The following is a 24940-nucleotide window of genomic DNA, read 5'->3' on the forward strand; positions in this document are numbered from 1 at the left end:
TTAGTTCAAATGGAAGAAGATACAACAGACAGTGACAACTGTCCTTATGGTGATGCTAAGAGGTAGTCAAATTTGGGGAAAGGGCAGAGACTGGGGTGAGGCTCACTCCTGAGTCTACAGTTAACATCATAACAACTTTAAAGCTAATTAATGGCCATACTTATATGGGGGAAACTGAGGCACAGGGTGGGGCCATGTTTAACCTGAGATTAATGAGAAAGCCAGAAGGCTATTTACCCCTTGCTAGAGAAAGTATAAATATGTTCATGAAGAATTACTATCATGATAAGGAAATATCGGACTTTGTTACAGGGAGCCCCAGTCTGAGGGCAGACACAGCCCTTGCTTCTCAGTGTGTTCCAGTTTGAGGAGGGAGGCAGGGCAGATATTGCTTCTGTCATTGTCCCCTATTCTCCCTGTCCCTTTGTGCTGGCCCTGTCTGTCTTGCCTTTAAGAGACTGCAGTCTCCCATAGGATAGAAGGGAAACTGTTTTTTCAGACTCTGTATGGAGCCCAGTACAGCAGATGCTCAATAAATATTTATAGCTGCTAATGATTTAGCACAATAAATACACATAACCTAAGTGACAGCAGCCTACTGAACGGAGCACATAGCAGCTGTGCGGGTGGGGCCATTGGCTGCAAGGAACAGGCTGGAGAAAGAGTTACTAAAAAGCCTTGTTGTGATCACAGAGGCGGGACGGGGCAGCCTTTTCTGTGGCCTCCATAGCAGGTGACCAGAAAGCAGCCTGCGCAGAGTTCCATTATGACTTTCATGGGACGGAGGCACTTCTGCCTTCAAAGCCTCCTTCCTTCACTGAAAAACAAAAAATAAAATAAATAAAATAAAATTGTCTCTGGTCTCTGGCCACCTCTCTCCCACCCAGGCCTAGAGGCATCCTTCGCCCAAATTACCTCCACACCTAACCCAGGAATCAGAGCAGTGAGGTTGGAGGAAGATTCAGTTATTGCTCCTGTATCTTAGCTGTACTTGCATTAGCTCCTGCCCATAAACCTACAATAACAAAATTTCTGAAACTAGTGGCCGAGGTCTCCTGGGGGGTGCTGAGTTCAAGAATATGTTTTACACTTTAGCTTTTTGTTTCAGTGGTAACCTAACATCTGTTCTTTACCAAAGCTCCCCGTTGAGAACAGCCAATGGCGAGTTAAAGACCATCCACAGAATAAGAATCATCAAGGGTGACACTGTTTTGAGGTTTCAGCCCTGCTTAAATGTTTTACGTGGAGTGGCCCGGTTAATCTTCACAACTCTATGGATTATCCAATTTGACAGACGAGGAAACCCAAGTAACTGAGAGGTCAAGCAGCTTACCCAAGATTGCACAGCTAGGGGGTGGTAGAGCCAGGATTCAAGTGCAGGCGAACCTGTCACCCACGAGGTGGCTGGACTCCAGAGCCCATGTGCTCACCACTAGCCACCAGCCTGTAATGAAGCTTCTTAAGAAGGTACTTCTCAAACTGGGGACTTCAGAAGGGTCTTCTTTAACAACGGTTCTAATTCCAGTATGTGTCTGTAATTACCCAACTTTGTTAGATCCACTTTGAATCTTTGGTCTTCTGGAATATCCTCGATAACACCACCACTCCTAGATGCTGAAATCCTACCATCTATTATTCAAGGCCACAATTAGCACCACCTTCTCCAAGAAGTGTCCCATTGTCCTAGTTAGGAACAAAGCCTTCTGAAGGATTCCCATAGCATTTTGCCACTTTCTTTTCTCTCTACCTTGAGGATAGGGCCATCCGTGAGAAGGTAGGGCATACCTGGTCTGGGACTCCAGCTCTGCCGTTTGCTTTATGTCCCTGAACCAAGTTACATACACTTTGTGAGCCTCAACTTGTCCACCTATAAAATGGGCAAGCAGTATTTCACTATCAAATGGTTTCAAAGAGATAACATATATAAAGTGCTGCAGACTCTTCCCTCCTCTGCTGAGTTGCAGTTATGTAGGTACGTATTTGTTTAAGTGCCTCCCGAGAAGGGGAGAGATGGCCCATATGTTCTGTTCATCCTGCATGCCCACATGGAGCAGGTGCTCAGCAGAGGCCTGACTGCATGGTTGAATCTTTGCTGCTGAGTCAAGTGTATCCCCTGTCTGTGGGGGTGGGGGCGGGGTGGGGGTAGAGGGCCATTGGAGGGAGGGATTGACTACGATGTTCTAGATCTCAATTCCAGACAAAATGTCCAGAGAGGACACCAATGGAGAAAAGCAGGAGAGGATGAAAAAGATAAGCAGAAGCAGAGGGAAGCAGGAAAGAATGGAAGATTATGGAGGGAAAAGGGGACAGGAGGGAAAAGGAAGACGTAAAGAGATGGGAGAGGTGAGTCTGTAAACCGAAAAAAGAAACAAAGGAAAAAGAGAAGCTCTTTGAGGTTCAGACTTGAGGGCAGAGAGGGAGACAGCCAGGTCTTCCATTTCCTGCACTTGAGGGGCTGGGAGTGGGCAGGGGGTGACTAGGACACTTAGGTCTTCTGGCTCTTCATTGCTCCCCACACAAATTTCACCAAACTGGGGCTGGAAAGGGACTTGAATAGATGAGTTCCCCGCAACCCCTTCCACACATTGCCCAAATGAGGAAACTGAGGCACAAGGAGGAGAAGTGGCTCTCTGAGGTCCAGGGCAGGGCCAGGGTGGGGACCCAGGTGACAGAACTCTTGTGTCAGCTCTTCTTGCTGTATCAGGCTAGAGGTGGGAGCCAGGATACTCACATTCCAACATGAAGAAAGACAATATTAGGAATTCAGAGAGCAAATTTCAGGGTAATGGAGCCTGGTGTTTGCAATAAAAATTTAAATGTGCTGTCCTGGTGGCAACAGCGACTTTTATCTGATCAGTCTGTCAGCGGTTAAGAAGACTGGGTTGTGTAAATGGCAAAACCAAATTGAATTCATATTTACTGCCCTTGAGTCTGTGGGGTTTATTGTTTCCAGTGGATTAATCTCTCACTCCCCTTCCTCCTTTTTCCTTCTCTCCCTCCTTTTCCTCCGTTTTCTTTTCTTTTCTTTTTTTTTTTTTTTTAATACTTCCAAGTGATTTTATTATCCAACAACTCATTGGGAAAGTTGACCAGAAAGAAAAGCACTCTCTCTTTGTGGGTTATTTTCCATTTGTTCCTCCAAGTAAACACTTAGCCTTTATCCACCCTGCCCCGTGTCCCAGGAGGCTGGCCTGTATGGACAGCTTCCTGCAGGCTCCCTTGCCCTCTGGCTTCCTGGGTTTAGCCTCTGAGAGGCCCCAGCAGAATGAGAGAGACGTTCCTATTGCTTTGGCGTGTCCTTCCCATCCATCTACTAAGGGCTACGGCTCCTGTCAAGCATGTCTTCTCCCATAGTTATAACCTTGCTTGGGTTCCCGAAACTGCCCTCTACCTTTGCCCCTTTAGGCCTAGGGATGAAAGAGAGAGAGGCTCCCCTCCGCTGCCAGGCCCTGGGTGCTGTACCACCCTGCCTAGGTTCCCCTAACCCTGCCCACACCTCTGTAAATTATCTTTTTTCTAAACTTCCTTCTGATACCCCTTCCATTCCGTCATCTGTTTCCTCCCAGGACTGATAATGTCTCTCTGTCCCTCCCAGGACACTGATAATGTCTCTCTATGGGAGGACAGAGGAGAGCAACCTAGTAAAGGCACAGGCCGGGGTCCATGTTTCATTTGCTTTGAACAAAATTGGAGAAAGCTAGACCTGATCTACCAGGGGCATAGAGATGGTGTGCTGGCCTAGCACCCCTGACACCCAAAGGACCAGACAGTCCTGCCCCACCTCCGTTTTTACTGTTGTAGTGGCCACTTTGCTGGGTCATGTGAGATGGGTCAGCCTATGGTGGGACCCCACCCATAGGCCTTTTCCCTACTGTGGCTTTTCCCCAGGACATGTCAGTTAACAGAATTTGTCGACGCTATAAAACAATGAAGCCAGGCCCAACTGAAAGTCCTGTTGCTTTTGTGTGTCACTTTGCAAGTCTAAGTTAGGTAACCATGAGGATTCTGTTTCCCAGACCAAGAATAGGCCAGACCTTGGAGGAGCAGCTCGAGATTCCTTGCCTGTAACTGTGTTCCCTGTCACAGCACCTCCTCCCTGCCCCATCCACAAGCAGGAAAGCTGAAATAAGAAAATTAACTCCCATCAAGAAGCCAGTTAAAAAAAAAAAAAAAAAAAAAAAAAAAGTCAATTGATGAATTGACTTTTTCCTATTAAAATCCCAAAGAGGCCCTGCGACTCCGAGAAACCAACAAATCCTACAGCTACATCAGTATGTACTATTTCTATTTCCTCTGCCTCAGAATTTTCCATTCTTTGTTGAGAGGATGAAACTACAGAACATAAAATTGGATGGTAGTTGAAGATTTTCATAATAAAATGTTGTAAAATGTAAAAAACAAAAAAGAAGCCAGTTTTATTTCTAAATTCTTTTTGCTTTAATAATCCAAAGTGTTATTAGGAGCCAAGATTAAATATACCAAGCTTGATGTCATACTGAACAGGTAATAACAGGGCAGAGTAATAACCCCAGAGTTATCCTTCTCAAGTAGCCTGGGAGCCTTCATGATGCTCCCCCAGGGACTGTCTCTGCTGTGGCCCCTCTGTGGACTCATGGGGAAGAGCTGTTTCAGGGAAGCATGGCCCTACCATGGACACTCAAAAGTGTGGTGAGGAAAAGAGGTTGTGAGGGGAGCAGAAGGATACTGTTACTATTAGATTCAGATCCCAGAGGTAGAACTGTGGGCAGATGCTAGGGATATAGAGACTAGACACAGCCCTGCCCTCAGGGAGCCCCTGTCTGACGGGAGACACAGCGCTGCCCTCAGGGAGCCCCAGTCTGAGGGGAGACACAACCCTGCCCTAAAGGAGCCCCAGTCTGAGGGGAGACACAGCCCTGCTCTCAGGGAGCTCCAGTCTGAGGCAAGACACAACCCTGCCCTCAGGGAGCCCCAGTCTGAGGGGAGACACAACGCTGTCCTTAGGGAGCCCCAGTCTGAGGGGAGACACAGCCCTGTCCTCAGGGAGCCCCAGTCTGAGGGGAGACACAACGCTGTCCTTAGGGAGCCCCAGTCTGAGGGGAGACACAGCCCTGTCCTCAGGGAGCCCCAGTCTGAGGGGAGACACAACACTGTCCTCAGGGAGCCCCAGTCTGAGGGGAGACACAGCGCTGTCCTTAGGGAGCCCCAATCTGATGGGAGACACAGGCCTGCCCCCCACCCAGGGATCCCCAGTCTGAGGGGAGACACAGCCCTGCCTTCAGAGAGCCCTAATCTGAGGGGAGACACAACCCTGCCCTCAGGGAGCCCCAGTCTGAGGGGAGACACAACGCTGTCCTTAGGGAGCCCCAGTCTGAGGGGAGACACAGACCTGTCCTCAGGGAGCCCCAGTCTGAGGGGAGACACAACCCTGTCCTCAGGGAGCCCCAGTCTGAGGGGAGACACAACCCTGCCCTCAGGGAGCCCCAGTCTGAGGGGAGACACAACGCTGTCCTCAGGGAGCCCCAGTCTGAGGGGAGACACAGCCCTGCCTTCAGAGAGCCCTAATCTGAGGGGAGACACAGCCCTGCCTTCAGAGACCCCCAGTCTGAGGGGAGACACAACCCTGCCCTCAGGGAGCCCCAGTCTGAGGGGAAACACAACACTGTCCTTAGGGAGCCGCAGTCTGAGGGGAGACACAACCCTGCCCTCAGGGAGCCCCAGTCTGAGGGGAGACACAACGCTGTCCTTAGGGAGCCCCAGTCTGAGGGGAGACACAACGCTGTCCTCAGGGAGCCCCAGTCTGAGGGGAAACACAACACTGTCCTTAGGGAGCCGCAGTCTGAGGGGAGACACAACCCTGCCCTCAGGGAGCCCCAGTCTGAGGGGAGACACAACGCTGTCCTTAGGGAGCCCCAGTCTGAGGGGAGACACAACGCTGTCCTCAGGGAGCCCCAGTCTGAGGGGAGACACAACCCTGTCCTCAGGGAGCCCCAGTCTGAGGGGAGACACAACGCTGTCCTCAGGGAGCCCCAGTCTGAGGGGAGACACAACGCTGTCCTCAGGGAGCCCCAGTCTGAGGGGAGACACAACCCTGCCCTCAGGGAGCCCCAGTCTGAGGGGAGACACAACGCTGTCCTCAGGGAGCCCCAGTCTGAGGGGAGACACAACGCTGCCCTTAGGGAGCCCCAGTCTGATGGGAGACACAGGCCTGCCCCCCACCTAGGGATCCCCAGTCTGAGGGGAGACACAGCCCTGCCTTCAGAGAGCCCTAATCTGAGGGGAGACACAGCCCTGCCTTCAGAGACCCCCAGTCTGAGGGGAGACACAGCTCTGTCCTCAGGGAACCCCAGTCTGAGGGAGACACAACCCTGTCCTCAGGGAGCCCCAGTCTGAGGGGAGAGACAGCCCTGCCCTCAGGGAGTCCAAGACGGCTGAGGGATATCTAACCCCTAAGTGTAGCGACCTTCAGGTCTGATATCTTGAGATGTTCAGATGTTGACCCCTAATTATGTCCTCCAGCCCGAAAGAACTTGAATGCTATCTAGCCATTGCCTACCCTATAGCCTGGATGGCTTGATGAAGAAAAGCCAATTTTAATTTTAGCCTGAGCCAAACATAATGAGGAGAGTAAATCATAGAGTGAACATTCCCCAGCCAAATGGAAATGAGTTCTGGATTATCTGCCGCTTTGAATTATCCACCTCACTGCTCCCTTCATTAGCCCAGTCCTAGAGAGGACCTACACTGAGGCTGCTCCCTTGAGTGTGGGGGCTAGGGAAAGGCCAAGGGTGCTTTGAGTGGGGGTGGGGTGGCGGTGAGTCGGTGAAGCTGAGGGTGCTCTGTGATTTAGAGCAGGGAAGGATGAAAGGGTTAAACATGGCCTGGGCTGGGTCCTTGGATCTGAACCTGCTGGGGAAGACCCTAGGGAAGGGAGAAAGGAGGAGAAAGGCCCTGGTGACTGCAAACGCATCCCTGTGTATTCACATTCTCTATGTCCTGCCTCTGAGGTAAGAAGGGAGTGGTCCTTCCAGGTTCCTAGAGCTGGATCCTTGCTTGAGGCTTCAGGTGGTGGAATCTAACAGATGTTTGTAATGGGGGTGGGGGTGGGGGATTTTAGACAAAGAATCTTGAAAGTCATGACTGAATTAAAGCAAAAAATCTCTCTGTGTTGAACCAGAGCCCCCCCCCCCCCCCCCCCACACACACACACAGACTCACACCTGAGGGCTGGAGTGGAGACTGACAGGCAGGAAGAGGGAGGAGGCCCAGGCCTAACTGCTGCTGAGCTGCCAGCCCTGTGGGCTGTCTATGTCCCCTAAGCAGGGGCAGGTCACAGGCAGCCATGGCATTAATGTACCTCCACTTGACAACACGGCAGCAAAACAGCATTTGTTTTCATCAACGCTGAACAAACAAGCTTGCCTGCTCCCTTCCTCACACGCCCGAAATTCATCAGCAGCCCCCCTCCCGCCCAGGCCCCCATTCATAACATGAGGCCCTCCCTTTACCCACACAGCCTTCCAGTCACACAAACACACTCATTAAGTCACTCACTCACTCACTCACTCACTCACTCACTCACTCACTCACTCACTTACCTCCATTCAGGCGACACCCCCTCATACACAGGCAGATTCAGTGAGACACCTGTTTCCTCTCTCTGTCTCTCTCTCTCTCTCACACACACACACACACACACGCACGCACACCTCTCCATTCACATTCCCACCTCCGCATTCACACTCCACACCCACCCAGACACGGGCTTCCCTCATTCATGCACAAGCATCCATTCACACACCGGCTCACAGGTGTCTCACAACGAAAGAGGGCTAGCGCTCCACAGCCCTGGTCGTGAGTACATTGAGTAGAAGACATTTGCCATTCAACTAATACTGCCAATCATTAGTAATAGTGTGTGAACTAAGTGTGGAAAATGAGGTCTCCTTCCTTCATTAAGTCGCTAGTTTTTGTTAGTCACTGACGAGAATGTGCATGGTTTTCATATCATTTTTTATTTTTATGTATCTGACATTTCCACAGTAGCCCAGGCTCAGTTGGTACCGTATATAATGAGAGTTATAATTAAGAAGTGTGCCTCGGGCTGGATTCCCTAGGAGTGGACCTGAAACAAGAATTTGAGTGTAAGTGTCTTATTTGGCTGGTGATGGCAGGACATACAGGAAGAGGAGGGGGAGTGGAGACCAGGAAGGGAAGGCAGCCAACACAGGGTGTGTTAAGAGCAGGGGACTTTGAAGGCCATTGGGGCTCAGTGCCACTGGGGATCTCCAGGAGATGTACAGAGTGTGCCTCAGAGTTATCCCACCCAAGGGGTGAGGAGGCTAAGGTGTTTATCCTCCATCCCCCTCACTAGCATTGTTTGGGGGGCTGCTCTCTGGGGCATGACTTCTCCTGCCTCACACAAGGGCGAGCACACTCTTGCAGCAAGTCAGCTTGTACAGGTGTCAAAGTTGCCAAAGGGTATGACTGCTCATTCTCTCATCAAATATGTCCCAAATGCGTCCTGGGTGCCTGATCTGTGGTAGGTACTGGGCTTCTTCTTGGGATTTGGAGACAGAAAAAAATACAGTCCTTGCCAAGAAGGGGGTTCCCAGGTGAAAGGGGTAGAAGACAGGAAAACACATTATTACCGTTGCAGCACAATAAAAGCTATCATGGCACAATAAAAGCTATCACGGATGCGTTAACACAAAGGCGTAATGCTGTCATGGAGAACAGAGAGGAAGCTTCTGAGCTTAAGCTTAATAACTTACTTAAGATAACAACTGCTTATCTTGCACAATAGAAGTTTAAACAGAGCCTAAATGGTGTTATTCTACCTTTTTGATGTTTCAGACATTATATCCTCTCTCTGTCCTGTTACATGTGCTATCTAAGACTACTCTTTTTAGCTAGTTCATGTAGAAGTTTGGGGATTTCAGATGTAGCCCCTGTCTCCATGGCTTTGTTCGGGGACCACACACAGAATGTTTTTGCCCATCCTGCAATCACAAAGCTAGGACCTTCTAAGGTCAGTGGCTCCCTTGGGGATTTGGCGTTGTTTTTTGTTTGTTTGTTTGTTTGTTTTGCAGTCTCTTTTTCTATCTTTCTTTGTCTTTCTCTGTTTCTTTCTTCCAACTGGAAGATGTGACTTCAGCATCAGAACAGGAGCTGCCTGAGGTCCAAGGCTATGCCTCCTCTGTCAGACTGGTAACTCTTTGTGGTCAGAGGCGGTCTTGTTCTCCAACACACACTCACTGAGCTTGTCTCCTCCCTTCTTTCTCGGGGTTCTAGAGGGACCCTACACAGAGCAGCATCAGAGAGGGCATTTGGGAAATCAGCTCTGATGCTAACGTATTTCTCTTACCTTTAGAAGATGCCTCTGACTGTTACTTCCTGAGGGTCTGGGAGGCAGAGGCGCTGAATTTGGGGCAGGTCAGGGCTGGAAGCTCACACTGGAACGGCACACTGGGGCTGGGCGCGGGCCACCCCCTGGTAACTCCTAGACCAGAAACGCAGCCCCATCAGCCCTGGTCTAGAAGTCAATTTCCTTTCCCCATCCTCTTGCTCCAGAGGGTGTCCCTCCATGGCTGCCCATGAGTGGTGTGATTTATAGGGAGCAGCAAGTGCTCTGGGAGGGCAAGTCTGCAAAGAAGGCGCAGGCGGCTGCCTTTCCTAGCAGATCCTAACCCCTCCCTCTCTAATTAATTCACACTTTCCCAGCCCCGAGCATCCTGGAGGGGCCTTTTTACCTGAAGCAGAGACAGGCATCTTACTTGATTTACAGGCTCCAGGGGCGGGTGGCTGCTCGGCTGGTTGCTAAGGTATCTTTTAAATGGAAATCAGGGTGGAGAGATATCACATATATCTTGCCAGCCATCTGCTAAATGTTGCCTCTTCTGTCTGGAACAGCTCTGAGGTGGTTCTGACAGGAAGGCACAGGCTGAGGACTGGGGGAGGGGGGAAGAAAGTCTGGTCTCATCCTTGAGTGAAGGAATAGAAATTTTCCATTTCTGCCACAATGTCCATTCGTTTCCCACATTCTGTCCTCATCTTTCTTTTTTCCCTTTTGTTTTAAATATAAAATTCCATCTGTTGACTCTGATTACAAACTAGCAGCCTGTTTCCACAACTCTATATATTGCCAGTATACTTAAGTATGTGGATGCATGTGTGTGTGCATACATGGATGCTTATAGGTGTGTGTGTGCGTGACTCACCACCATCAGGGCCTGACAGGTGGGTCTTTCTGAGCCAATTAGGCCTCTGCTTCTGAGAAAACCAGTGTTCTTTCCAGGCTCAGCCCCAAGAAGGAAACACAAGTGTCCAAATTTAGTCGAACAGCTGGGCCTTCACTGGTTACTAAGCAATCCCGTAGTGGAGGCAGCAGGTTTCTCCGTCTACACCAGGCACGTGGAAGCCTCGGGAGGGGCCTCCTCTACTCTGGGGATGGTCTGGAGCCAGAAAAATCCTCAGTTTAAGTCGTGGTTCTTCTCCGCGGAGCTGGGAGAGTTTGGGCAGGCCCCGACCTCTTTGGACCTCACTTCCCAGTGCTTTAAATGGGGATAAAATACTCAGGACTACAAGGTATGGTAGGACAGGTTGTTCACTGCACAAGGTTGTTCAGTTAAGGGCTGTATGAACACCTAGCAAGTCACCTCTTTCTACTTGCCCAAGAGCACCTAATGGACTAGTGGCAGCACTCACCTGGCAGAGTTGTGACGATGGCGTGAAGAAACTGAGGAAGGGAAGAGACATTCTTCCTCCCTGGGTGAACCCTCAGAGACAGAGATGGGCGCGGATCCTCTCGGGCACTGCTGGTCCGAGGGAGAGGGTTTCACTTCCTCTGCCAGCTCCTCTCTTTCTGCCACTCCGGGCAAGTCCCTCTACTTTTCCCATCCCATCCCAGTCCTCCTCCCCCAGTCCCTCATAGACATCCTGAGCAGCCAGGCTCTGGCTCCTCTGCAGATGGATTCCTGCTCTGAAGGCTGATTCTGACATTTGATACCAATATCCACTTCACAGTCTCACTTCTGATCCCCACAGCCTCTCTCAGCTTCGCCCACAAATAATCCCCTGGCCCCTCCTGCCCCCTGCCGTCTGCTTCTTTGTTCCTGAGACCAGCCCTCTCCTCCTAATCTCCACCTCTCCTTGCTCTCCTCCACCACCTACTACCATTCAAGTTGCTTACGGGACTAGGGACTACGTTGCTCCTTCCATCATTGTTCTAGTTCCTGTTCAAAAGAGAGAACTCCCTATGCATGAATTATGAGTATCGACCCAGGCCCTCACCTCCATCCCAACTTGGGGTTTAAGCTGCTTTTTGTTTGACTGCGAGAGTAATATATTAAGTAACAGTTCTCAGAATACAATTTTAATTAAGATTCCATAGTCACTTCTCTGTCAGTAATCTTCCATGCTGTTATTTAAAACATATTTACCCAGCTCTATTATGTCACAGATTTGAATTCGTTAGACATTTGTTAATCCTCCACAAACTTTTTTACAAAATGGGATTTGTTTAGCATGACTTACAAGGACAATACTTTTTGAAACAATGGGCCCCGTGCAGGGCATGCATCCCAACGTGTCTGGGTCTTCCTTGCTTGCTGCCTCTGCATGGCAGGCGACAGACCTGAGGATACAAAGGCCCAGAGGATGCCGTAGGACAGGGCAGACCATCCATATTGCGCTGATGCAGGCCATACTGGGCCGCCTCCCAGGACACAGAGCAGGGCAGGGGAGGGTGGAGAGGGGGTCTGGGGGGAAGGAATCCAGCACTGGCCATCAACAGCCAGCCTCGGCCCTGGATGCAGATGTACCTGACAAGTATTGCCATTATCCATGTGTGCCATGATGTGAAATGTTGGGAAGCACTGCTTAGCCTTAGAACACTGCAGTGTTTACAGACAAGAACACATAAGGAGGACCCCTTTCTCATGGGGCCATAGACTTTCAGAAGACTACCCAGCCTCTACACACACACACACACACACACACACACACACACACACACGTACATCACACACGCAGCCACCTCCAGCTTAAACAGTGAGGTACATGCTTGGGCGTGTCTGTCCCTGTGTCCTTAGTGGGTAGAAAGGATACCACTCGCCTCGACACGAGCAGATGCAGGGGCCAGAGAAATATGGCCTCCTTGACTCCACTGCCAGGGCGAATGATGCTGGAACACACAGCTGATGGTTGGCAGACAATGCTTTGAAGCTTCTGCTGAGACTAGGCCACTCTGTAAAGCTGGTTTTCTTAGCTGATCAGCCAGTGTTTCTACAGTATCCACAGCCTCAGCACCAATGCCAGAAACTCACTTTTCTCAGCACTATATTTTATTCATTCATTCAATTGATATTTATTGGGCACTTATATGAGTCAGGTACTGGGTACTGGGGATACAGTGATGGGTGGACAAGACAGGTAAGTTCCTACCTTTTGGAGTTTACAGTTTAGGAAGGCAGAGAGGTAAGTAATTAAAGAATTATAATTAAAAGTGTGATGATTGATATGTAGAGCAAGTACAAGGGGCTAAGAGATAAATAGCAGGAGGGCCTGATTTGATCTAGGTTTTGGAGAAGCTTCCTAGAGTAGGTAGTGTTTAAACTTACACCTGGAGATAGAAAAGGAGCTTGGCCAGGTGGGAGTGGAGGTGGGGGAAAGCCAGGAAGAAACGAGCATGTAGGAATTGCTGGAAGATGACCAAGCATGGCATTTATAAGGTTGAATACAGCTGGGACAGGAAGAGCAAAGGGGAAGAGAGAGAAACAAGGTAAGCTGGGGTAGTGGGCAGAAGCAGCTCTTACAAAGACTTGTGCTAGAAAATAGAAAGAGGGTCAATGCAGATGGAGACGATTCTTATTTGTTTTACCAGGCCCCAGCGAAATGGGGACATACGGGCCAGAACACACTGGGCATGGAGAAGGTGGCAGGTAGAAAGCTTCCATGTGTAGATGCCTCTGGGATGCATGTGCCTGGTGGGGCCTGGGTCAGGGTGGGCTGGTACCCCTCAGGTTGGAGACTGGTAAGAGCAGGGACTGGCAGGGTAGATGGCTGCTCATGGGAGTCCAGAGTGGAGCTGTTGGAATTAGGCATATTGGCAGAGGCTTTTAATGAACGTGACCATAATTAAGATGATGAAAAGAAAGGAAAAAAAAAAATCTCCAAGAACAGAGGTCAGCAAAATTTTCCTGTACATGGCAAAATAGGAAATATTTTAGGCTTTGCTGACCACATTGTATCTGCTGGAACTCTTCACCTCTGCATAAAAAAAATAAAAAAAATAAAAGCCATAGACAATACGTAAATGAATGAGCATGGCCGTGTTCCAATAAAACTTTATTTAAAAAAAACAGATGGCAGGCAGGATTCAGCCCTGGGGCTATAGTTAGCCAAAATCTGCCCTAATAGTTCTGTCCAATAGCGTAGCCAATAGCCACACATGGCTAGTGAGCACTTGAAATGTATTCTGAGTGTTAAATACACATCCGACTTTGAAGACTGAGTACTAGTGAAAGAATGTTAAGCACCTCATTAACAACTGTTTGTATTGATTACATGTCAAACTCATATTTTGGATATAGTGGGTTACATAAAATATATTACTAAAATTGATTTCACCTGTGTCTTTTTACTTTTTAAAAAATATGGCCACTAGAAAATTTACAATTACATTTATGGATAGTATTATATTTCATTGGACAGTGCTGCCTAGAAACAACACTCTCTCCAGATGAAATAGAAGGTTAAGTCTCTGGCCCTGAAGGCTCTCAGGTGGGAGATTTACCCTTAAAGAGACACAGTAATGGAATTCAAATTGTCACAATAAAGTAGTACCTGATTGGAATGGGTTTTTAAATTTACTATATAGGTTTTTAAATTTACAATATACCTTTGTTTTATTAGCTATTTTTCTGTCTGCCTCTGTGCTCCCCATACTGGGAGTTATAGAGCTCTGCTTCCTCAAGTTATTAAGAGTTGTTGCTCAGAAAAAGGAGTAGCTTTACCTAAAACAAAAGAAAGGGAGGAATGCAGAATGAAACATCAATCCAGTTTCTGTACCATGGCAGAATTTCTCACCCCTTCCGAACTTGCTAATGTGTATAGAGCTTTTGTCCAAGTGAGGGAGAGTCGGCAGCCCTTCCCCAACTCACTGGCCTGAGAAGCCTTTCTTGCAGAACTCTAAATAGCACTCCTAGAAGGCAATGTGAGAGCTGTTGGTCTGCATGATGCTACACAAGCAGAGTGCATCATTTCCTAAAGTCCAATCCAATTGATGTAATTTTTAGTACTGCATAAATAGAGCCACAGACAGTAACATATGGAATAGTGAGAAAACTGTCAGATTTGGAGACACAAAGACCTGAACCAAAGTCCTGTGCTTTCCTCTTCTACACAATGGGATTTATAGATGATGTAATACAGAATTGTACACCTGAAATCTATGTAATTTTACTAACAATTGTCACCCCAATAAATTTAATAAAATTAAAAAAAAAAAAAAAGAAATTTGTTCATGCAAAAATACCTACTATGTGTCAGGAAGTGCTTTAGACCTGGAGAATATAGCGGTGAGTGAAAACAAGTTCCAACCTCTTGGGGCTTTGTTGCCAGTGCAGAAGACAAACAAAAGGATATAAAGTGGAGCACAGGGAATATAGTCAATGATATTGTAATAACTATATATCATGTCAGATGGGTACTAGACTTATCAGGGGGATCATTTCACAAATACTAATGTCTAATCACTATGTTGTACACCTGAAACTAATATAATATCGTATGTCAACTGTAATGGAAAGATAAATTTAAAAAAAAGATAAAATAAAAATTTAAAGAGAGAAACAATAAACAAGACAAGTAGGTAAAATACCGGGAATGCCAAAAATATGTATACACATGACTTGTATTCATCTTTAGTTATCAATACATATTGAGCATTACAATTTTAATACATTTTTTTCCTTTCTTAAAATCTATGTACATTTTTTTGGTACCCTCTGTTTATACAGTAAGTTAGATAATGACAAATTTCAAGGAGAAAATGCAAAGCAGGCAAGAGGGGAATGCACAGTCCAGGTGGGGTCTGGGTAAGAAGGTGACTTTTGAATAAAGACCTGAAGGAGGCTAGCAGACCCTGGATAAGTCTTCCTATATCCACATAGATAAGCCCTTCTCTGTGAAGGGTGTTCCTGAAGCCCAGATGTGATGATGTATTTGAAATCCCGGGCAGGGGACCCAGCACACACTAAGTGCTCAGAAGCAGCTCATGTCCCACCACCTTCTCTTCTTCCCCGAACTCCCAAAGATGCATATACGCTGTGGATTCTCTATGGGGAAGAATTTATGCAAAGCCAGTTCCCCACTCACCCTGGCGTCTCGCAGGGCCAGCTCTCTCCTTGTCCCTGTTCTTATTCTTAAGGAATGCTGGTCCAATTTAATTTCATGCTTAGTATAAACCAATTAAGAAGGTAAAACTGCTTCAAATACAGTCATAACACACTTTTCAAATCCAATGATCATAAATGAACCACTGGTATGGAATTATCCATCCGTCCATCCATCTGTCCGTCCATCCATCCGTCTGTCCGTCCATACGTCCATCCAAAAAGTATGTATGAGCACCTACTGTATGCCAGGGACTGCGCTAGATGCAAGGGATATAGCAGTTAACAACACAGACAAAAGTACCTGCCCTCCCCGACCTGACATTCTAGGGGGGAGGAAGGAAATAGTCCACGAGCACAATTCATAAGCCAATTAAAAGGCCTGTTAGAAGGTGATAAGAGCTAAGGAAAAAAGAAAAAGTAGAACTGCATTAGAGGGAACGGTAGGAAGGATTATACCTTGCACGAGCAGATGTCCTTTCCTGCTGCTGTCCTGGGCGAGGCGGGTAGTGTGAGGGAGGAAGCTCTGGGCAAGGGCGGTAGGAAGCCAACTCCTGACCGTGACCTTGTGTCCCTCCCTTCCAGGCACCGAGGCCTGAGTGACCAGACCATGGAGACCCTGCTTGGTGGCCTGCTGGCGTTTGGCATGGCGTTTGCCGTGGTCGATGCCTGCCCCAAGTACTGTGTCTGCCAGAACCTGTCTGAGTCTCTGGGGACCCTATGCCCCTCCAAGGGGCTGCTGTTCGTGCCGCCTGACATCGACCGGCGGACAGTGGAGCTGCGTCTGGGCGGCAACTTCATCATCCACATTGGCCGCCAGGACTTCGCCAACATGACGGGGCTGGTGGACCTGACCTTGTCCAGAAACACCATTAGCCACATCCAGCCCTTCTCCTTCCTGGATCTGGAGAGCCTCCGCTCCCTGCATCTCGACAGCAACCGGCTGCCCAGCCTCGGGGAGGACACCCTGCGTGGCCTGGTCAACCTGCAGCACCTCATTGTTAACAATAACCAGCTGGGGGGAATCGCTGACGAGGCCTTCGACGACTTCCTGCTGACGCTGGAGGACCTGGATCTCTCTTACAACAACCTCCACGGCCTGCCCTGGGGCTCCGTGCGACGCATGGTCAACCTGCACCAGCTCAGCCTGGACCACAATCTGCTGGACCACATCGCAGAGGGCACCTTTGCTGACCTGCAGAAACTGGCCCGCCTGGACCTCACCTCCAACCGGCTGCAGAAGCTGCCCCCAGACCCCATCTTTGCCCGCTCCCAGGCCTCCGCGCTGACTGCCACGCCCTTTGCTCCACCCTTGTCCTTTAGTTTTGGGGGGAACCCGCTGCACTGCAATTGTGAGCTTCTCTGGCTGCGGAGGCTTGAACGGGATGATGACCAGGAGACGTGTGGCTCCCCAGGGGGCCTCAAGGGCCGCTACTTCTGGCACGTGCGCGAGGAGGAGTTTGTGTGCGAACCGCCTCTCATCACCCAGCACACGCACAAGCTGCTGGTTCTGGAGGGCCAGGCGGCCATGCTCAAGTGCAAGGCCATCGGGGACCCCAGCCCCCTCATCCACTGGGTGGCCCCGGATGACCGCCTGGTGGGGAACTCCTCAAGGACTGCCGTGTACGACAATGGCACCCTGGACATCCTCATCACCACGTCTCAGGACAGCGGTGCCTTCACCTGCATTGCCGCCAATGCCGCAGGTGAGGCCACAGCCACGGTGGAGGTCTCCATCGTCCAGCTGCCACACCTCAGCAATAGCACCAGCCGCGCCGCACCCCCCAAGTCACGCCTCTCGGACATCACTGGCTCCAGCAAGACCAGCCGGGGAGGGGGCGGCAGCGGAGGTGGGGAGCCTCCCAAAAGCCCCCCAGAACGGGCCGTGCTTGTGTCCGATGTGACCACCACCTCAGCCCTGGTCAAGTGGTCGGTCAGCAAGTCAGCCCCCCGGGTGAAGATGTACCAGCTGCAGTACAACTGCTCTGACGATGAGGTACTGATTTACAGGTGAGCCCAGGCTGCGGCAAAGGCAGGGAGGGTCTGGCTGGGGAAGGAGGAGGTGACAGGAGGGCTTTGAGCTGTTCCCACCTAAACTCCTCCTCCCGGAAGATACCTGTGGGGATTCCCTGGCAAAGGGTGCCATTCACCCAGGTAAGGAGATAAAAAGAACATCAACTACAAGTTGAAGAAGAGAGGAACCCACATGGGCAGCCCGAGGAGATGTGTGTGTAGGAGAACCATTCCCCCTAGGGGCATGGCTGTGGTAGGTGGTCATATGGGTATAAGCCTCCAAACTTCCTGTTTGGAACCACAGCTGGAGGACAGGCAAGAACAACAAGTGGGACTTTTGGCTAAAGCATCTGACTCCTCCAAGAAGGAGTGAATCTGGACCTTCACCTGGAGTCGGATGCAGTCGTGGTTAAGGCTTGAGGTCAGGAAAAGTAGAATTCAGATCATGGCTTGGCTACTTGCTAGTCATGTAATTCTACTGGGCAGCCTCAGTGTTCCTTATCTGGAAAATGGGGGTAATCCATATGTAACTTAGTCTGGACACTTGGTTGCAGGTAATTGAACCCAAGTCAAACTGGCTTAAAAAAGAGAAAGGGATAACGTGCTGGCTTGTGAATTGAAAACTCAGGGACCCACTTCAGGCTCAGCTAGATCAAAAGCCCCCACAAGCATCCTGCATTCTCTGAGTTTCTTATCTTCCCTGAGTTCCACTTTCTTCTGGGTTGGCTTTACCCAAGGCAGCCTTTTTCCTTTGAGCAGCCCTAAAGGAAGAAGAGGGTCCTTTCCCAGTTTGTCTCACTGAAGTCCTGGATGAGCTCCAATTAACTAGAGCAGGTCGCAGTGAGCCCCTGTGGTATGGAGGTGGGTCATCCTGCCCACCTGCTCTGACCTGTCTGGCTGTCAGTTTCCTCATCTGGAAATGGAGACAATGTTGCTAACCTTGTAAATGTGCTGTGAGGATCTAGGGGGCATTTCCTAGGCCTGGTAGGAAGGGAGGTTTAAGACTGAAAAACTGCAGCAGAATTGCCAAAATCATTCAGAGGGAGGGAGGGGCTCACAAAGTGATGGATACAGGCCAGAGGGCTAAGAGGTCTGACCGCAGATGAGTTCCTATCTCAGGTAGCTTTGGTTTGCGTTACACCGAGGGACATGGCCCAGAATCTTAACGTGCTAGGAACACATGGTTGCTTTTGAAATCCTGTATCTTTCCTTTCACATGTAAAACAATTATTCTGAGAAGGGATCCTGTAGGTTCACCAGACACCGGAAGGGCCCATGGTCAAGAATCCTTGATTTATCACTTCTTCCATCTCTGACCTCCCAAGTTGATGAGTCTCTGGATGGAAAGGTGTGGGGCGAAGCACACGTAAGGAAGGCATTTACTCACCAAACGAGTCCAGGAGACTTAGGGTAGAGCCACAGAAGTTCCCTTACCTGGGCATGTGCTTACCTGGAATTCCCTTTACTTGGCTGGTCTGGAGAACAGCTTCTTTTCTCAGGATGTAGAGAAAACACCATTAGCACTTAATATATGCATATATACACGTAGAAAGATGTATAGGTATAGATATATAATTAAAGGTAAACATACATATATGCATTTTTCTAATTATAAAATTAATAAATAGTCTTTGTAGCTAATTTGGGACATAGAGAAAAATGATAAAGAGGGAAATAAAAATGACTTGTAATCCCACCGTTCAAAATTAACCTCTCCATATTATTTCAATTCAAAACAATATTTATGATCAGTCTAGTGTGTACTTTTGTTTCTTAATTCCTTCCACTCAACATTATAGCTTGCTTAGTTCCCAAGGAGTTAAAGTATTTTTTCACTTGACTGTACCATAATTTGTTTAACCAATTTTTTATTGTTGGACATTTAGGTTTTTTAGCATTTTTTAATATTAAAAGTAAGGTCGTGATGACTATCTTTGTACATAAATATATTTGTGCAGCTTCAATGATTTCCTTAGCATATTTTCCTAGGGATTGAATTACTGTTTAATGAGCAAAGTATGATTTCTATACGGTGCATATGAATATTTATTTACCCTCTCACCACTGGAAGCTGACAATGCGCAGTCTGACCACAGTTTTGCCAAAATAGTACCCTCCCTGGGGGTGGGTCTCAGAAACTCTGGGAGGGTGATTAGAGGGGTAGGGTGTACACTCCTGAAATCACCCAAGGCAGGAATTCAAATGGCTTTTACTTGATGATTGAGAACCTGGAGACACTAGGTTTATAAACGTAAATAACATGGAAGCATCAGAAACCTTGGAATACAAAATAAGTGCAGGTAATAATGCTGAGCTCCTCTTAGGGCATCCAGAGGACTGGAAGAGTTACAGCATGGAAAGCTCTCCAAATAGTGTGGGCACATAATAAGTGCTCAAGGAATACAGATTATCATTATTATTGTTGGTGGGAATGGTAGTAACAACAAGAGTGACAATAAGACCATTATCTTGTCTCCCATCCTGGAGAAGGAAATGGAAGAGGAAGGTTAAGACAGAGTTCAGTCTTTAAGGAGACATGTCTCCAAAATTTTAGACAAACAGGTCAAGGTGAGTCTGTCACTGGATAATAGTAACAGGGATCCAGCGAAGTATCGCCAGCTTACTGTGTGCCTGACATGCAGCTTTACAGGCAGTATCTCATTTAATTCTCCTTCTCCCTACCAAGAAGTAGAAGAGGCCGAGAGAATTAAACAAGTCTCCAAGGTCACCGAGCCAGAAAGAGGCAGGACTGCCTGGAACCCAGGCCTTCTGGCTTCAGCACCTACACACAGCCTCTGGAGGTGTATTGTCTGATGTCCTCACAGCCATTCTGGCTTGAGGGAAATAGGAGAGTCAAGGGGAAAAAAACCCAAAAAACTGGATTTTTAGAAAAGGAATCATCTCCGTAAGAAAGAAAAGACACCCGTGGCTCTCTGATATTCTCAGACTTTGACAGGAAAGTGTATAAAGGAAGAGAAGAAAGGCCCATATCCAAAGATGAATATTAAAGAGCAGCACACACCATACAGAGAGAGCTAAACTCAGCCAACAAGGACTTTTTAATCTATGTTCAGAGCACGAAGAAAAAAGTGACCATGGTTGGCTGGCTGGGAAGGAGGTTGCAATGAGACTAGAAAAGAGCTGGCAGGCAAAGCCCAACAATTTTCAATTTGCCTCCACCATCCCCAGTAAGGAGAACAAAAGCAGTACAGTCAATAGGTCCCGTGACTTTAAGCAAAACTACGTCTAACAAAACCAATTTTACCATAGGCTAGTTGACATAAACAAGAGTTACTATCCTACAGCATCTCCTCAACCTTACAACGAAATGGCGTGGCTGTTAGAAGACCTGCTGCGAAGGTACAAATCTGCAGTGAGCTTACTTGCACCAGGCAATCTTCTAAGTGCTTCATACATACTAACTCATTTAGTTTTCACAAAACCCTAGGAGGCAAGAACTATGCTTATTCCACTTTTCCTATAAAAAACTTGCTGGAGGTGTTACACAGGGGTTAAGTAGCAGAGACAGAATCCAGGCAACCCGGGAAGGAGAAGACCAATACTCCAGAGAGGAAACTGAAGCCCGGTAGAGACACGTTATGCATCCACTGCCTGCCGGACATAACTGCTGGTCCCCACTCCACAGGGGTCACGTCAGGATGAAAGTAACAGTAGATAGACACAGTTCCCAAGTCTGCGGGCGTGGTCCTGAGACGGCATGAACAGAAAGGGAAATGCCTACAATGGGAAAAGGGTGGATAGTTTACTTTTCAAAGAAGAGACCACACAAAGCATAGAATACGAGGCTGGGCCTGGGCATTCCACATGTTAGAAGGGATTTCTCAACAGATGGCTGATTGCCAGGACCCCATGTGGGTTCACAGGGAGCAAACCCTGCCAAACGGTTAAGTTGTCTTCAGGAGACACTGTTGACCAGTAGTTCTCAACCTTTGAATCTGCCTCCTCGTCATTTAGGAGGGCAGCACTCCTAGTGACATTCCTTCTTGCACAGCGATTCTCCACCCGGCCGTGCCCTCACACTTCTCCACCGGGGAAGTGGACCCGAATCTCTGGGCTGATGGGTATGGAAAACTTCCTAGGATTGTCCATTGGCGGTGACTTAACTACCATAAACAGAGTGCATCACAACTGTATAGGGCATTTGACAAAATCTCACACCGTGTTTGGAACAAAATGGAGCAATGGGAATATATTTTCTTCTTGATATGGATAATAACACAGAAAACATGTATTCATTTTGGTTCAAGGACTGAATTGCATGAGTTTGAGGTGAGGAAAATCTGGTTGGAATGGAATTTTGTGTAGCATAGGCTCAGAGTTTTAGTTGAACTCAAAGATGTCATGACTACAAAGTGAGGAAGCTGCTAAAAGACTCCAATAGTTTTTGGTTGTGTTAACAGAAGTAAGGGGCTCAGATCATGGGAGGTTATGATTCTAATCATGGAAACATTCAAGCTGGTCAGAGCAGAGCTGTAATATGTTTAATATAGGATGGCACAGTCTTGAGAGTCATCTTTACCAACTGCAGTGTATCCAGTGACCAATAGATGAGAATGGGATTCTGGAAGCTTATGTGAGATGGTAAAAGATTACCTCGGATATGACAGGACTTAGACAAGAAGTCCCTTAACTTATTCAAAGCACTTATGAGTAGAAGAGAGGAAAACACATGTGCGTGCACCCATAGGCAAGAAAGTAGGCATTGGCCCCACACACAAAAAAATCCCAACAGCAATAGCTTTACATACCCCTCTCATTGCTCTCCACCTGGCTGTGGAATGATCTGGCTTTGTAGCTTTCTCCCTCTCTAGCATGTGTTATTCATGTGTACTCATCTCTGGACCCTCAGCTCCTAGTAAGTCCCGGCCCACAACAGCTATTGAGTCAACATTTGATGAAAGGAACAGAATGGAATTGAACATCAGAGCTGCCCAACAGCAGAATAGGTTAGAGTTACCACAAGGTGTGAGCTGCCCGTACCGGAAGGGTTCAGGCAGAATCCAGCTGAGTCTGTGCCAGGGCTGCTGAGTGGGCAGCCTGACTTGAACATGTGACTTGCATGAGCCCTGCCCAGACAGTCTATCACTCTGTTTAAGACGTTTATCATCCCATGCTGCAGACGATGTTTAGCAGTTGCTAAAACTACCTGCTTTTACCAGTTGGGGCCGCTGTGGCATCTTGCCTCCCAGTGTTAGGGGTTCCTGAGCCCCAGGGCCTGAGGTCACAGATATGGACCTTGGCAGTGGCTCAGATTATCCAACCAGACCTGGACACAAGTTACTCACAGGGCACCACTGACCCATGCCAAGGTCCCAGAGTAGTACTGGGGAGCTGTGAGCATGGTCTGAAAATGTCAGGTTCTATTCTGAAACGTGCCAGGAAGGGGGCCAGCAGCATGGGTAATTCCAAATCATGTATAACTCGGGATGTGAATTTGGCTATGAAATAACGTCTTGCTCTTTTGTCAGATAATTGTCTCCCTAATTATCTCATGGTTCTTGCTGACCTCCCAAGGCATTTGCCTTCCTTGAGTATACATGGCTGAGCCCTACAGGCAGGCACTGGGCACGCTGGCCACAGACGGTTCACAGGTGGGGCCTGGCCTGTTTCCCATGTGAGTGGGGAGGGCTGACTTTCTCATCCCTTAGCCCCAGAGCCTGCCCCTGCAGGAAGTGGCTAGCATTAATGGGGACAGTGTCAGAGGGGGGAGGGGTCAATAAGGAGAAGAGGAAGGGTGCTGAGAGGGGAATCAGAAAGAAGGGGGTCCCTCCCCAAGAAAAGCAGCAGCCCCTCCCAGCTTGGCCTCATTCCTGGTATGACATGGAAAATTAAGTGCCCTGCATGTCATTATTAGTTCAAGTGACATTCACAAACACTTGCCTCCAAGAATCATCAAGAACATCTGTCACCAGGCTGGCACAGACCCCAGGAGGGCCAAGGGAACAGCAAGCATGCTTCTAATGCACAGTGCGGAATTAGCCAGGATGCAGTCATGTCTTCGTGGGGCTTGTTATGCTGCCATCATCTCCGGGTAGGGGACGTGAGGCATATGAGAAGAGAGACCCTTACGGTGGGGGGAGAGAGCAGGCAGTCCATGCCCCCTGCTCTGTCTGCAGGCCCCAGTTTCCATATCATATTCTTCCATGATTATCAGACAAGTTCCCCACCCTGGAGAGACTGGACTACCCTACTGATGGGGCTGGTGAGCGAACATCTTTACCTATTGCTCCATCTCCCACCTGGGGAAAGGATAAGAGGGCAGATTCAGCCACTTCCCACCCCATCGGGATCTTATCAAGCAACACTTCAGTGGAGATCTGCCTCCTCCCCATGAAAATGCAACCATCTTCATCATGGATTGGAGGGAAATTTACCGATGACCTGGGATCTTGTGGATATGGGGAGAAACTGGTAGGGACAGGTGTTCCCTAAGGGAAAGGCCATGCTAGGAACAGGACCTGCTACCTATGCAGGCCAGGTGCTTTGACTCAGCTGCTTCTCCAGACATCCCAGCTTCTACTGAAAGGGCAGGTTGAGCCTGCACAGGCAGAGGAAGAATAAAGCGTAAAGGAGGAAAATGGAGAGGATGAAGACGAAAGCTTACCAGCAATTCCCTGATTGGAACCAAAATCAAAATCAGCCTGCTTTGGATTTTATTTTTCTAAATATTTTTAAACTTTTCTTAATTTCTTTCATACTGTTTGACTATTGAAACCTAACATTCACAAGTGGGGGTGGACAGAACAAATATTAAGGCCATTTTATAGATGGTAAAACTAAGTCTCAAATGAATTGAGTAGATTTCCCAAGGTTCCACAAGGTAAACCAGAGATATGGTCTCCCAAGACTAGGTATCATGCTGGGAGGCACATCCCACTAACACCTCACAGAGTTTTTATTAAGGCTGGAGACTTGGGTTGAGGGTACCAACTATAATTTCTCTTCCTGGGAAGGATGGGATAAGCCGTTGTAAATCTGATGGGATTTTCTCTCCTAGCTTCAGTTGCTTCCCCCACATTTTTAAGGTCCAGCAATGTTGGAGCAAAGGAGAACACGGGTGTCAGTGAGAAACTTGGGTCTCACTCAGAAATAGGTCAAGATGAGGATTTGGGGGTTCTGTGCCTCACCAGGTGAGCCATTGTGAAGTGACAAAGTTGTCAGAGGCATCGCAGAGAAAAGTGAGTCTGGAGTCGGAAGTCCAGAGCGGCAATGAGGATGCAAATTCAACATAACATGACTTAAACTCATAGGATTTCTATGTCTCTCATGTGAAAGAATTCTAGTGGAAGAGAGTTTAAGTCTAGTTTTCTGGGCATCATGGCCACCAGGGGCCCCACCCCTTCTATCTTTCTGCTCTGTTATCCATAGCACAGTATCTGTCTTTAAGGTTACCTCATGGTGCAAAACGGCTGCTGGAGATCTAGCTATCACACCTCCTTTCTACACAGCAGGAAAGACAAAAAAGCAAAAAGGCAAGAGGGAAAAGAGGATGAGATTCTCAGAAGTTCTACCCAATAACTTCTTCTTATACC

At 48.3% G+C, this 24940-nt stretch overlaps 1 protein-coding gene across 1 annotated transcript in view; it reads left to right on the forward strand.

The window, feature by feature from the left end:
- Positions 1–24940, forward strand: part of LRFN2 (leucine rich repeat and fibronectin type III domain containing 2) — a 187008-nt gene that overhangs the window by 123285 nt on the left and 38783 nt on the right. The window contains exon 2 of the mRNA XM_019751559.2: positions 15960–17384. Within this exon, the coding sequence (XP_019607118.2) occupies positions 15985–17384 (1400 nt within the window). The 5' untranslated portion in view covers positions 15960–15984. The remainder of the gene's footprint in view (positions 1–15959; positions 17385–24940) is intronic.

The sequence above is a fragment of the Rhinolophus sinicus genome, linkage group LG05, assembly GCF_036562045.2.
Source record: "Rhinolophus sinicus isolate RSC01 linkage group LG05, ASM3656204v1, whole genome shotgun sequence".
Lineage (NCBI taxonomy): Eukaryota > Metazoa > Chordata > Mammalia > Chiroptera > Rhinolophidae > Rhinolophus > Rhinolophus sinicus.